This window comes from Saccostrea cucullata, unplaced genomic scaffold, assembly GCF_032062105.1.
Source record: "Saccostrea cucullata isolate Sc308-1 unplaced genomic scaffold, CSIRO_AGI_Scuc_v1 ctg7640, whole genome shotgun sequence".
Lineage (NCBI taxonomy): Eukaryota > Metazoa > Mollusca > Bivalvia > Ostreida > Ostreidae > Saccostrea > Saccostrea cuccullata.
Window position 1 is genome coordinate 46,039 of NW_026939843.1, and position 15,145 is coordinate 61,183.

Here is a 15,145-nt window from a genome sequence, read left to right on the forward strand (position 1 = left end):
AGGGAACAGGACATAGAAACATATCATGTATTTTATAAACCTGTTTCTTTTACCATTTTACTAATGTTTAATTGGTTAAGTTTTCGAAGAGTTGTTCCAAACATACCCATTTTTGCGAAGGGTCTTTTTCTCTCTTTTCCGCTGAAATAACATATTGTATAGAATCCTGAACCCATTTAGAAATGCATGTACAAATATTAGGTCAATATATGACATCAAGAAACATCAAGCAAAAAATACTTAAATTCTTCGTACAAAAATTTTTCCCGCCTCAGCTTTTTGAAAATAATTCTATGTTTAAATCTAGGAAATCGTGAGAGACAGACTTGTTCATTTGCCTTATTCTACCAGGGACCAGGGCATAGAAATATGTCAGGTATTTTATAAACCTTTTTTGTTCCTTTTTAACTAATGTTTAATGTTAAATTGGTTGAATTTACGAGGAGTTGTTTCATATATATTTATTTTCGCCAAGGGTCGTTGACTTTCTTCTTCGCTGAAATTTCATATTGTATAGAATCCTGACCTCCATCTGGTAAAACATGTATGTAATATCAGTCATCATATTTACTTTCAGCTTTGATGAAATTCAACCGTTTAAAATTGAGGTACATCTACCAGACATACAGAGTTGTACTTTAGCGACCCAGAGACACATCTCAGTAGTGCTGACTAGGCCTTTAATCGACATGTTCTTCTGTATTAGGTTTGTTCTTGACCTTATTAAATTTTATTATGTCCTCTTCGTTTGAAATATTCAACTTCTTAAATGCTATTGTTATACCTTTAAATAATTGTTCATTTACAAATCTATACGGAAAACACGTCCAACATATCTAATGTTATTGAATTCTATTAAGGACAGATGATACAAACAAATTCTATCTTTTGAGGAGACTTAATATCATGTCACAAGTTTAGAAAAGTGGATAATTCTTAGAATTTTTTCTCCTTAAAAATGGAAAATGAAATAGACTTGGTAAATATTACTAATATTTCAATAAAATTATACAAATTGATAAAACACACTCAGTAAAGGTTTACAGATGTAAATGAATTTCAGAATATTTTATCTTGATGCTAAATGTGTAAAATGAACTTTTGAATAATATACCAAGCCAGATGAATTTTATGAGGAAATGCAAAATGGTAAAAATCAGCCCATATGATATAAGGTGATTTATACTATTTTGCTTTTCCTAATAAAATTCACCTGGCTTGGTATATTTTTCTAATGTTTATATTTTTAGCACCAATCTAACATATTCTAAAATTTGTTTTCACCTGTAAACCTTTACTGGGTGTAATTTGTCCATATTTGTTTTTTTTATTGAAATATTAGTAATATTTTACAAGTAAATTTCAATTTCCAGTTCTTAGGAGAAATTTCTTTTAAGACTAATCCACTTTTCTAAACTTGTGACATGATACTTACATGTAGCCTCCTACACAGAAAAAAATTGTTTGTATCATCTGTCTTGTTTGTTTGAAAGTTTCAACATTTTTGATTTTAAAATTAAATTTTGTTAAAAAGTCTGTCAAAATATCCTTTTATTTAAAGCTGTACCTCTGAGCACTACTAAGTCAATGATTGGATGCAAAGTTTTATCCTAGACCGTGCGTGAAAAGCATATGGATGAGTAACAATGGATCAATGATACAATTGTTGCAATAATTTATCATATGTCATGCGTGATAAAAATGGATCAGCACTTCTTGATCAGTGATGCAACATTTTACTCTAAACCGTGCATGAAAAAAGTTAATGAGTACTACTTGATCAGTGATGCAACATTTTATTCTATACCGTGCGTGAAAAAAATTAACGAGTACTACTTGTTGAGTGATGGAACATTATTCTAGACCATGCGTGAAAAAGAAATGAATGAGTGCCACTTGATCAGTGATGCAACATTTAATTCTAGACCATGCGTGTTAAAGAATTGGATAAGTTCTGCTTGATCAGTGATGTAAAATTTTATTTTAGACCATGCGTGAATAAAACCAGTGTACTTTCAATCTGTATCCTATCTTCTATCAAGAACTATTACCAATGTGATTTAAATAATTGTATATATTTAATTACATATTTCTTTACTTATTGTTTTATTTTATTTAATCTTATCTGGATTTAATTGAAGTCTATATTTTGTCAATTTTATCTTCCATTATTTTTCAAAGTTTTTTATGTAATCTTTATTTACTCGTATATAGTTCATCTAAGTTGTATTACACAGTCCTCACATTTAAATTTCAATTTAGTCAATTTTAAACATACATACATCTGATTACCACAACTGGAATGCTTATATGTTTTTAAAATAAAAGGACCGTTTAAAAATTTGTGAAAAGTGTGAATATTTTTTTATTTCAAACTCAACACAACCAAGATACATTTAACACGTGTTGCTCTCGGAAGTTTTTAATCATTATAAGACATAAAATTTTATTTACTGCTTCTGTTAAATCTGAAACTGCTTCCTTTACAGCTTTGTTGACCATGAACCTTTTAGTACATTACTTTAAGAAAAAGGATGAAAAGACAGAAACTATTCAACTTTTATTTGTTTATTATATTGTTATTTTATTTGCAAGACGTCCGTCTTCCCTGCTACATGTATTACTCCATAAATAAGGGACCGGCGAAAAAAAAAGATTTATATGGACAATGGAGACTTATTTAAACTTAAATTTTCAGCATAATCAAAAGAAAACGTGCTTGAAAAAAGAAACTCGTTTCTTTTATCATAGTTTATTACTATATCTTTTTAAAGTACAAAAAAATACAATTCTACACACCACTTCGTGTCTGAATGTTTTCCCCATTAGAATTCATCAGTGATTCAGAGAATGCATAGTGTTTTTTATGAGTTGGATTTTCTTTTTTTCGGGATAAATCTGTATTTGTTTCAATGCACAGGTGTTTTATGCATTGTATTTATTTGACTAGAATATTAAATATAATATATTTCACTGAGTTAAAATGTCAAATATAATATTGATGCCTAATGCAGAATTGCAGAGGCAAGAGGGAGTATAATTTTGTTGACTGGATATACTTGTAATACATTTTGACAGTCTGTCTAGACCCAGCCTTAACTTCCCTTTTCTAGGAGTAACAGGATTTGCCCCAGGGACTGAAAACTTTTAAGAACAAAAAAATCTTTCTTTCAGGGTATGTATTGACAATTTAGTACTTTGGAAGCAGAAATCAAGAATCATTTCAAGTTTTATTCAAATAGTTTCAAATCTTACAGAAGATATGAATAAAAAACAATTTCATTGCCTTTGCTTATATAGGGAAATTACACAACTATCAGTTCTCCGCATATACAAGTATAGAGAAATTACATAACAAACGATCAGTTCATTACCAACTGAAAAAGTTTTATCTACACCATGCAATCAGTTCGTTGTGTATTGTAGATGGAAAACCCCCCAAAAATAATCAGCCCAGTGTCTCCTCAGTATTCACAGAAACTGCATACAATACAGTCAGTCTTTGTTCAAATAGAAAAGCATGATAAAAGGAGCACGAATTAATTCTATTTAAAGCACAATTACCATTTCAAGGAAAACCCGGCTGCCGCTACTTCTTTCCAAGTAGATGTTATACAATATCTAAGTATAGAACATATAAGAACATATAAACACTACTGCACACCGTTAAATATATTTAGTACAAGATGAAGATTTGCAAAACATCTTATGTCATCATTATGTTTCAGGAATTCGTGAAAACGACGCACAATTGATCGACCAAGAATTACAACCGACGTTTTTTTTCTCTTTGAAGATAAACAAACAACAATTTTATTCATCCAATACTTGATAAAATAAAAAAAAATACATTTTAAAAAAAAAACATACGTCCTCCAAGACTGTGGGCGGGAGAAGAAGCCGATTGCAGAACCGTGTTGCCAGAATTTTAATCTATCTTATTTTTTTAGATTTTGATTGGTCAATCTCTTTCAATATTATAATACATCAATATACAGTATTTCAAACTTAAACACTCAAAAAGGATCCGCATTGATTATAATTTAAAATACAAAAAAAATTAATTAATTGTTTAACAAAAACCTATCCGTGACACACCAGACTAACTTAGACTGTGATTCCCTGTATTTTCATTCAATTCATATATCATTTAATTTCTGTAAAATAACTAACTCTGTTTGGATAAAAATTCTTTTCATAACTGCATCAATAGAATGTGAAGTTCACTTGCAATAAGCAGCCGAAACTACTTTGGCTAACTTTACATGTGTATATATCCTGCTTCCATATTACTTTGTGAAAGAAAAATGAAATATTTATTCCTGAATATAAAATTTTGCCCGTAACATTCTTTGGTTATTTTCTACCACAAGACGAAAGACCACCTTTAAGCAATCACTTAATGGTAGCTTAATGGTGACTTAAAGGTGCTTAAAGAATTTAACTCCATTAAGCCACCGTTAAGCCACCATTAAGCTGCAACTTACAGGTGCTTAATGTCCAAACTCCATTAAGGTACCATTAAGCCACCTTTAAGCCGAGCTTAATGGTGACTTAATAGTCAAACCTCATTAAACTTTTACGCATCTTATATCGAATCTTTGATCTAACTTTTTAACTTATTTCATTTTCATTTACGCAAATTATATTTTTGTGATCTATAATTTTGACTCGAGCGTCATTTTTATATAACGTTTCTGTCAACATGCAAAATTTCTGGCACTGAGAATAAAGTTAGCTAACAAGGGCTTGTTCCCGGATTCTAATATTTTTTTTAATCATTTACAGTATCAATAAAAAAGATGTTTTATCTTATAACCGCATATGATTTTTTTAAAATAAATAATTATTACATATGTTGTTTTTTTGATTTGTGCATGTATATGATTTTTGTTTAAAAAAATAATTATGTTATTACACGCTGGGGAAAACCTCCTGTGAAATATCTTAATTTCTCACTACCGAAAATTAATTTGTTCTTAAAATTATCTTTATCCTTGAACACAAAATATATATTACTTTTTTTAAAGTGATGGCATTTTCATTTCATGTGTTAAAAGCAACATATTCCGCTACAGAATTCCCAGGAATATAAAGTCATATTCTCGTGAAAAAAATCTCCTTTTTTGGAGGGGGAAGGACGGGCTGGGGCCACAGGTATAAAAATGTTTAGTTTTTAAAGTTTGACTTTTACATCATGAAAAATTTGAATTAATTTTCTTTATTTTTTCTTATATTATGCAGCGGTAAATATCTGTCAAAATCTAGTCGGTCTTCAATAAGTGTTATTTCATAATTTATTTTCAGAAGAACAGCCCATCAGATTAAACATGACATCCGACCAGATTTATACACATTGGGAAACGGTTTAAGATTAACAGTGTACAGTATACCGGCTGGATAGACAATAAACCCTAATTAGGTTTATAATAATAATAATAATAATAATAATAGTAATAATAATAATGCTTTATTTAGAAAAGGTAACCCGATTAGTACCAGGTACTATTCTTCCCCGGGGCCTTCTAATTTCAAACAACATATTACATAAAATGATACAATCAAAGATAAAACATGTAGAGTTCGTTAGTGCATAATGTAATGTACATCTAAATGAGATATAGATTCAAAATTGATAAGGAAGTCAATATTAATTGTTCAAGAGACATTGTCTTAAACAATAGTAATAGTCAAACATCTTGTACAAAGGACATATTCAAACATTTATTTACATACGTTGGCTAATTATAATTTTTTCTACATTTCGTCTAAAAATAGGTAAGGTTGGTGATAATTTTATATGTAATGGTAGGTTATTCCATAAATTTACACCTGAATATTGAATAGAATTTGTAAATAAAATTGTTCTATGTTTTGGTAAACGAAGATTATAATTTAGTTCTGAACGTAAGGAATAGGAATCATTGCTATGAAAAACAAAAAGGTCCTGGAGATTTTCGGGGCTCATACCATAAAAAGTTTTGTACAATAAAATACACTTATGTAGTGTGACTAATTCAAATACATTTAGCCATCCCAGTTTTTCAAACAATGGTTTTGATTGTTCGTCGGGTGCTGCATCAAGAATAATTCTAGCAGCCCGTTTCTGAAGTTTATGAATTCTTTCAATGCTAGTTTTAGATGCATTGCCCCATATTGTAAGACAATAGTTTATTGAAGGCAAAATATATGCATTATAAAAAAGTATTCTGGTATTTAATGGAAGAAATTTCTTAATTTTACGGAGTGTGAATAACTTGCATGTTAAGGATTTACAAACTGAATCTACATGATAATTATAATGAAGATTTTGATCTATATAGACACCTAAGAGTTTTTCAACATTAACATTTTCAAGCTTTTCTCCAGAAATTTCTGTATTAAGTTCTGGAATATCTAATTTTGACCTTTTTTGTTGTGTACACATAAGCATAGATTTTGATTTGTTCGTGTTCAGAATCATTTGGTTCTGTAAACACCAGTTTTCAATTTCGCATAAATCATAATTCAAAAATGTTTCAATATTATGTACATTGTTATCAGATAAATGCAGAGTTGCATCATCTGCAAACATATCAATATTACAGTGATTAACACATAGGGGGAGGTCATTTATGTACAATAAGAATAGCAGTGGACCTAAAATAGATCCCTGGGGCACCCCTGCTGTGATAGGTAAGATATCAGAAGAACATGCACCAATTTTAACACTTTGGGTTCTTTCATTTAAATAAGACTGAAACCATTTAATTCTAAGTGAATCAAAGTTATAGTGCCTCAATTTCTCAATTAAGAGATCATGACTGACTAAATCAAATGCTTTACTGAAATCTAGAAATGCTATGCCAGTGAGATTCCCTTGATCCATTGCTTGCAACCAGCTGTCAGTAAGTTTGGTTAGTGCCGTTTGGCAAGAATGGAATTCCCTAAAGCCACTCTGTGAGTTTGTTATGAGGTCAAAAGCTCTGGTGAATTCACGTACTTGATTAGCAACATGTTTTTCAAAAATTTTTGATAAAGTCGGTAAGATTGATATTGGTCTGTAATTACTTGGATCATTTTTTCCACCGTCCCCGGTCAACTAACAGGAAACTATACATACACAATGTACACTGATGATCAATTATTTTTACAAAATTTAAATTTAACGCAAGCATATAACAAATTAAAAATTATGATTCATTGTAAAAGGACAATTATTTTGATACCCATTGTGATACAAAAAGAATTTTAACTGAATATGATATTCCAAAAACGTTTTTGTAAACATAATCAGGGAACTCGTAAACGAGGATTGTCACTAGGCCTAAATCATAGACACAAAAATCGTTAATATCCATATTTATTTTATTATTTAAAACAAAATTCATCTGTCTTTCCCGATGATAGATTTGTTGTGTTTTATCTATAATTCATTTAATTTCAATCATGATTTAATGTTACATGTATAAATCTTCGAATAACGGGCGAAGAAGTCATTACAATTTAAAAGCCGAACTCATTAGAAATATTAGAATTATTAGAAAGTATTAAAAATATTAATGTGGTATAAGCCTTTTAAAAAAGATCCATAAATAAAACATTGTATACTTTGATTAATAAATAAATTCAAGACTTTCGAGACGTTCAACAAAATAAATACTTTTACTGGTCCAAAACAAACTTTGTGCAAAATAAATATCAAATATTTTCCCTCTGATACCAAGAGCGGTGTTAGCCAAATGGTTAAGGTGGCTGCCATCTAATCTAAGGTAAGGGTCATGAGTTCGCGCCCGTCTGTGGAGTTTTTTTTTTATTTTGAATTTCGTTCTTTTCCTTATTTTTACCAAATCAAGATATGTGTGAACTTGACATTTATAATTTGTGATGACAAATTACTAATATAATAATTTTTCATCCATAAAAACAGTAATATCGACTGCGTAATGGTGGCTTAATGGTGGCTTAATGGTAGCTTAATGGTAGCTTAATGGAGTTTGGACATTAAGCACCTGTAAGTCTAGCTTAATGGTAGCTTAATGGTGACTTAATGGTGGTCTAAAAGCTACCATTAAGGACCTGTAAGCCACCATTAAGCTACATTTAAGCACCCATTAAGGACTTTGAGATGGCTTAATGTTAACTTAATGGTGGTGTAAATGTTACTTAAAGGTGCTTAATGGTGACTTAAAGACAACCTTTAAACCACCATTAAGGACCTATAAGCCACCATCAAACCAAGCTTAAAGGGTGTGTTTCATCTGTGTACCTTAAATTCATTTCTTTTTGAATTATCTCTCTCTGTAAAACAAACCGGATAGTCTGCATTGATTGGAAAGCAGTTGCAGTAAAAATAAAAAGAAACAAGATGTGTTTGTGCAACACTGATGCCCCCGTATGGCAACATAGGCAAGATTTAACTTTTCTTATATGCAAAATTAATATATTGGTATCCAAAGTAGGGCATTCTCACTGGAAAAACAATTGTGAAAAAATATGAAAATAGGTCAAGGTCAAACTTTAATCACAAGTACGGAAATCTCCAAGGACAAGGCAATTTGTATCAAGTGAAAGGACTTGCCACAAAGAATACATATGTGAAGTATGGAAGCCATAGCCCTAACCCTTCAAAGTTATGGCCAAGGTTACCAATTTTAAAAAGTAGTTCTAAATCCAAGGTCAAGGTCAAAGGGTCGTAATTCTTGATATCAAATGAAAGATCTTGTAACAAGGATTACATATTTGAATCATGATATCACTAGCCCTTAGCGTTCAAAAAGCTATGGTCAAGGTTAAAGTTTATTCATAAAAACGGAAATCTCCAAGATCAAAAGGTCAAGATTATTGGTATCTAATGAAAGATCTTGCCACAAAATACATATGTGAAATATGGAAACCCTAGCCCTAACCCTTCAAAAGTTATGGTCAAGGTAACCATTTTGAGTCCAAGGTCAAAGTCAAAGGGTCAGATTTGGTGGTACCCAAAGAAAGGTCTTATCACAAGGATGAAATATGTAAAGTGTGAATGCTCTAGCCCTAACCCTTTTAAAGTTATGATCAAGGTTTGGTATCTAATAAAGGGTCTTCTCCAGGGATGGGGTAATTGAAAGAGTAATTGTAATTGACTGTAATTAATTACATTTTTGAAGTAATTGGATATAATTTGTAATTGAACATTTTTTCAATTACTTGTAATTGTAATTTAATTAATTACACTGAAAAAATACCATGTAATTTCCCTTTTTTTAATAATTATATTCAATTATAATACACATGCATAATGTATTGTCACCACGAACTCCCCATTTTACTGTCTTTTATTTTATTGCAAAACATATCCTTAGCCCTTCAATTATACAGAAGACAGTTTATTTTATAAATATCATGTAGTTTCTTTCAAATCATAACATAGAATTTGATTTTTTTTCTAAATTTTGCACCTCCATTATTCAATAGGTCTAATTAGGTATTGAATTCATATTTTTGGATGTCTTCGGACCTATAACACACCTGGCCGTACCGACAAATTGAATACCGCGCGTTAGGGGTTATAGTTGCGACTTATTTTACTCTATTAAAAAACCCTATTAATTAAATATCATTACCGATGCAATTTGTGTACATAAAGGTTTTGTGTGGAGGAAATTGCATCAAATTGATCTTGAATATTTCTTTACTTGTTTTGTGAGTAAAAGTTATGATCTAAACCACAAATATACACAATGCCTACTACCATATTATTTCTTGTATTATTTGTGCAAAGGCTGCCCTTATATACAAGTGTATGATCCCTGTTCTGTATATTCATATGATTCTAAAAAATTTCAAAAAATTTAAAATGTAATTTGTAATTTGATTAATTACTTTTGTTAAGAAGTTGTTATTTAATTGATTAAGTGTCTTAGAAAGTCTGTAATTTAATTGTAATTTAATTGAAGAAAAAGTCAAAGAAATTGTAATTTTTTAATTAATTACTTTTTAAAGTAATTTACCCCATCCCTGGCCTTCTCACAAGGATTACATATGTGAAGTATAAAAATCCTATCCCTTACTGTTCAACGATTATGGCCGAAGTTTTTTCACAAGAATAATGCAAGTGTTTAAATGAATCTTTCTGGTATTAGGGCATGCAATCAATAGATCATAATAGGCTTTCACACATAAACACTAGATATATTTACGCAATTGAAAAGTGCTGCAATCTTGATGAAATTTAAAATATGAATTTATTTTATCTTAATTCATCGAGTTGACTAGAAAAAAACAAGAATAAGATTATAGTTTTTAAATGAATTGCTATTTGAAAAAGATTCTTTGAACATGTTGTTTATAACTTACTTTTTGAACAAAAGAAAAAGTTTTTAAAGCTTACGAGTGTCTACAAAAAGACTACGAGTCAGATCAGAATGAAATTTGGCACACATATTGTCATACACATATTTTATAAAGAGCATATTTTTTGATCCATGTTTGTGATGTCACAATGTGAAAATTATGTCAATATGTAAGTGGCAAAAAATGATTGACTCTGTCAAAGATAGAGGACTTGGGTTATGATGGTAGCCATTCTCATTCTATTAAATACAATCCTTATCCACTCATCCTATTTCTAAGATCTTGCCATTTCTGACAAATGGTCTGTTCTTGTCATTAAAATTAATACTGTCAACGTATTACATTTAGCGATGCATTCTATTTAGCGATTTTGGCAGAAAGCAGAGTCCGCTGATTCAAGTACAACGCCAAACATCTTGTATTTTAACTTTTAAAAGTAGCAAATTCAGAGAGAGCTAAATCAAATCTACGCTAACTTGTTGAAAATTGAATTTCCGCCAAATATCGTACACGCCAAATATAATACATTTACAGTTTGCATGGTGAAAAAACAAGACTCGGAAAAATCTTCTAGGTTCTAGGAACAGAACTCCTCAGAGCATGGCACATGATCGCCTGAATCACAGGATTTGCACATGGGCAGAACGGTGACAAATGTGCATTAAAATCAGAGAAGACTACTTTCAAAAAGAACTTTTTTTATGAACCCCGTATCTATAGAATATTCGATTAAATACGCTTCAATTTGAATAAATATTCGTATCTGTTACAAACAGTGCGTTTGATATCTTTAATCAATCAAAAACTATATGTATATTCATATGATTCTACATCAGTTTTCACACCGCTCTTCTTCAAAAGTCGCACATCGCACTTGCTTTTCGCATGATCTCTAAACAGTTTGCACGACACGGTGCGCAGTTTACACAAAATATTACACTTTTTTACGAAATACTAAACGGTAAACAACAAACCTGCTTGTGTCATTTACACGGATGAAACGCGAACGCTTACACAAATGAAAAGCGAACGAACGTCATTTTGTTTCATTTGAATAGTAGAAAGTTTTAGAGTTTGTACATAATTAAATCATGACAGCCAGCACAATGAATGCTTTACACTAGTTTAATAAAGATAATGTTATTTTTACGAATAATGATGCCGAACAGTTGTCATTCTCCTAACCCAAACAGAAAGCAATATTTGGCTCTGATTAAATGATGTGAGTTTTGGCAGAACATTAAACTACATGACATTGTATACCTATTTCTCGACCTCATATTTTATACATATGCTGGCAAGAACTCAAACATATGAACGATAAATGCCCATTAAATTAATCTGAATAAATTGAAAAATGTACGTTCATTTATTTAACATTGTTTGTAGTACATACAGTATGTATTCATATTGTGATTATAAATGTATTTCACGGGAGAGATCTTGACGTTAAAAAAGTAAAAAAAAAAAACGAATAAGTATGTACATTAAAAGTATAATGGGATTCATGGAATAATATCAGGCTTAAGAACAAAATAGACGATATTTGAATAGCGCTGCGATATGTGATCCGCCAATACAAACTTGATAAGATATAGCAATAGTGTTATCTACTTGTGTGTAACAATGATTTATCTTCCGGGTTAGACAAATCTTCTATTTATAAACTGATATTGTTGAAATCGAAACAAAACCGACTAACCAACAACAAAAAAGAAAGAAAGAAAGATTTTTAAGGTATTTGTCATGAATGGATTCGGTTCAATCCGAGTATCAGGTGAATTCCCACTTCAGTTTTCCTCAAGATGTATCTCGTTGGAAATCGAAAGTTTAAAGCTTGAGTTTCTTCTGTCGTGTGAGTGGGCGAGGGCGGGGCTGGAGAGGGAGCTACGTGTGTTTTACGCCTGTGTGGAGTGGCCAGACTCTTCTGACACTGAACTGTACATACGATGTACTGATCCCAGCAGGTACACCCGTACTCAGATAAGTTAAATTGAAAACCTTTAGTATAAGTGCTCAAAATGATCTATCCTAACAGCATCAATAATTCTTGTCTTGTAGAAACTGTTTGGTTTAAAAATGTTCATGTGCAAAAGGAATCAGAACAATTTTATCCATTTCATCATAATTGTGTTGTTTAAAATGAATAAAAGTCTTTTAGCTTACATTCTTTTATAATGATAAAATACTATATTTGAGAAAAATCAGTTAGTATATTTCCTACGTTGTATTAATTTTGTTGAATGGGTTAGAGTTTAAAGATGATGTTTACTCGAAAAAAAAAATGATGCAATAAAATGCATTTATTAACGTGTGTACAATGTACTTACAGATTTTTTTTATATTAAACACTTTCCAAAAACTAGATCAATGACTCTGTATACTTTAATTGTCCTTATCCTGCTGGTGTAATATTTATATGAGGATAATGATCAATTTACTTTTTTTATGGCATGATTGAATTAGTATTTTATGCTGTCATCTCAAACCCTGAATAAACTTTATCCTAAAATGAAAGATACATTATAGGTTTGGATATAAAATCATTATTTAAAATTAATTAGGAATCAACACAGATGTTTTTAGCCAAGATCTATCAAATCGGTCTTTATTTTATAGAGACATATTAAACTGGAAAAGAGACGTAGAAGGATGTTTTGAACACTTTATTAATAACATTTCTGTTAGTTCAGTAACTCTTGTGTCTCATGATTATTCCCACATCTCAGAACGACTGGAAAGTTTACAAAGGATTCGCATCAAATATGATCAAGACTCTAGAAGGGTCTATGTTGTCGGCGAACGTGAGTTTGTCGAAAGAGCAATCATGGAAATCGAAAAATTCTTACGTGCCGACTTATCTCAAGAAATGCAGAAAAATATCAAGTTATCATGTTCCGAAGCTTTTCTTCTGATGAATTCTGACATCGAGAAAGAAATTACAAAACAAGTGAGAAATATAAAAATAACATTAAATTTGGCAGGAAATGAAATTCGTTTGTTCGGAAATGAAGAGGCTTTGCATTCCGCCTGTACGATTATCTCGAACGAACGCTATGGCATCAAAGAGAGACTTGTTTGTAGCTTGTCCCCTGAACAACGATATCTGACTGGACTCCCAAGCACCAAAAGGATTCTTTGTCAAAAGATTAAGGCTTCAAATGCCCAGTGTTATATTGACACTTCAACAGCTGATACAGTCAAGTTATTTGCATTCACAGAAACTGATTTGAATAAATCTGAGAATCTTCTTGAAACAACAATAATTGTTAAGGACATTGATATCCAAGGTGATTTTGAGGGCTCAATAAGTCCAAAGGAGTATGGTTCTATGTTTAGACAAACAGAGAGCAGGTTTGATGGTTTGGTGAAAATTGAATACGTCCCAGAGAAGTTCGCAGTTAGGATTGTATGTGTCGTGGATCACATTGAAACTGTTAGGAAGGAGGTTGAAATAATTCTCTCCAGGAGCCAAATGTTTGAAGTGGTGGATCTATACAGACCCTGTTTATTTAGACATCTGTTAAAGACAAGAACGGATGCCATGAAAGCCCTTTCACAGAAAAACAATGTTGTTTCTTTGACAAACTCCAAACTTTGTGCACTGAGGGTTAAAGGCAAATGTAAGGCTGTTTTACATTTCCGGGATCAAGTCGCGGATGTTGTGAAGTCCATTGCATGGAAACGACATCACGTGCCAATACCCTCAAAGTATAGGGAAAGTTTTACTGATATGTGTTTGGCATTAGAGATAAAGACCGATTGTAAAATAGACGTTGTCAGCCAAAAATGTATTACAAACATTGAATCGATGGATAGAAAGATAATTGTAATGGCAGGAAGTCTTAAATACATTGGATGTGACGCCATGGTTGTGTATGCAAATACAGAACACAAGCCTAAGGGTAGACAGTCAAAATTGGTATATCAAGCAGGTACTGCCTCTTATTTTACTTTAAGGTCTGACGACACGTTCCTCAAGTAATTTTTTTTGTATCTCCTCGTTATAAAGAGTTCCAATAAAACAATCCGGATTTTTACCGAAATCGGTTTCAAAAATTATATTTGATTATGTCCCTTTTTGCGCTCTTTTGCAATTGGAGATAAATTTGTAATTTGTTTACAATGGGGACACCGCGAAAAAATCGCGGTAGAAATGGAAAATTTATTTCTAATGAAATGCTAAGGAAGACAAATGTTTTAGATGAAAACAAGCAGAGAAATAAAGAAGTTGACAAAGGTAAAAAATCTTTATTATATGTATATATGAAATAATGAATCGTATTCTGGCGATTCTTCCCAGAACAAGACTGTATCACAAGCACACCAGTTAGATCACTCATTATACACATGTTTATTTGAAGAAATACATATGCTATATTTGATTTAATAAATTTACAACACATTTAGGACATATTTTCTTACTATATAAATATATTTTGAACAGACGATGTCAGTGTGTCTCACTCACAACAAGAAGCAAACGACGTGGACGAGCTTGTAGGATTGCATGTACCATACTATCTGGATGAGCATGACTGTGCACAGAGAAAAGATGAAGTAGACACTGAATTCATCTTTGTTGATGATGATAGTAGTAAAAGTGATAAACAGATAGAATGGTTCACAGGAAGACGTGTAATAGAATTAGGATATGTTGTGAACAAACTCATTGAGGGCTGTAACTTTTGTAGACATCCCTTGAAATTAACTGATATTTGTGGTGAAGTGAGATATGGCCTTGGTTCATTACTGCGAATAAATTGTAAAAAGTGCAACAAAGTGACTTCTGTTCCAAGTGGAAAGAGACACTCGCAATTGGATGACCATA

General features: G+C 31.3%; 1 protein-coding gene and 1 long non-coding RNA gene across 2 annotated transcripts; both read left to right on the top strand.

Annotated features, from left to right (window-relative positions):
• Positions 1–293: 293 nt before the first annotated feature.
• LOC134254115 (uncharacterized) lies at positions 294–2,052 on the top strand. The gene is made up of 3 exons (XR_009989259.1): positions 294–376; positions 578–706; positions 1,562–2,052. It is a non-coding gene; the product is annotated as an uncharacterized LOC134254115 (long non-coding RNA).
• Positions 2,053–12,060: 10,008 nt separating this feature from the next.
• LOC134254111 (uncharacterized) lies at positions 12,061–14,818 on the top strand. Its single transcript, XM_062736663.1, has 3 exons — positions 12,061–12,281; positions 12,934–14,236; positions 14,762–14,818. Exons 1-3 carry the CDS (start codon positions 12,061–12,063, stop codon positions 14,816–14,818), a joined length of 1,581 nt encoding a protein of 526 aa, XP_062592647.1.
• The last annotated feature ends 327 nt before the right edge of the window (positions 14,819–15,145 follow it).

Bases quoted from the DNA above. Each gene is read 5' to 3' on its own strand.
- LOC134254111 (XM_062736663.1), top strand. From the start codon at position 12,061: ATGAATGGATTCGGTTCAATCCGAGTATCAGGTGAATTCCCACTTCAG. The intron at 12,282-12,933 runs GTACACCCGTAC...TTTATTTTATAG, and splicing joins CGATGTACTGATCCCAGCAG to AGACATATTAAACTGGAAAA. The intron at 14,237-14,761 runs GTATATCAAGCA...TATTTTGAACAG, and splicing joins AGGGTAGACAGTCAAAATTG to ACGATGTCAGTGTGTCTCAC.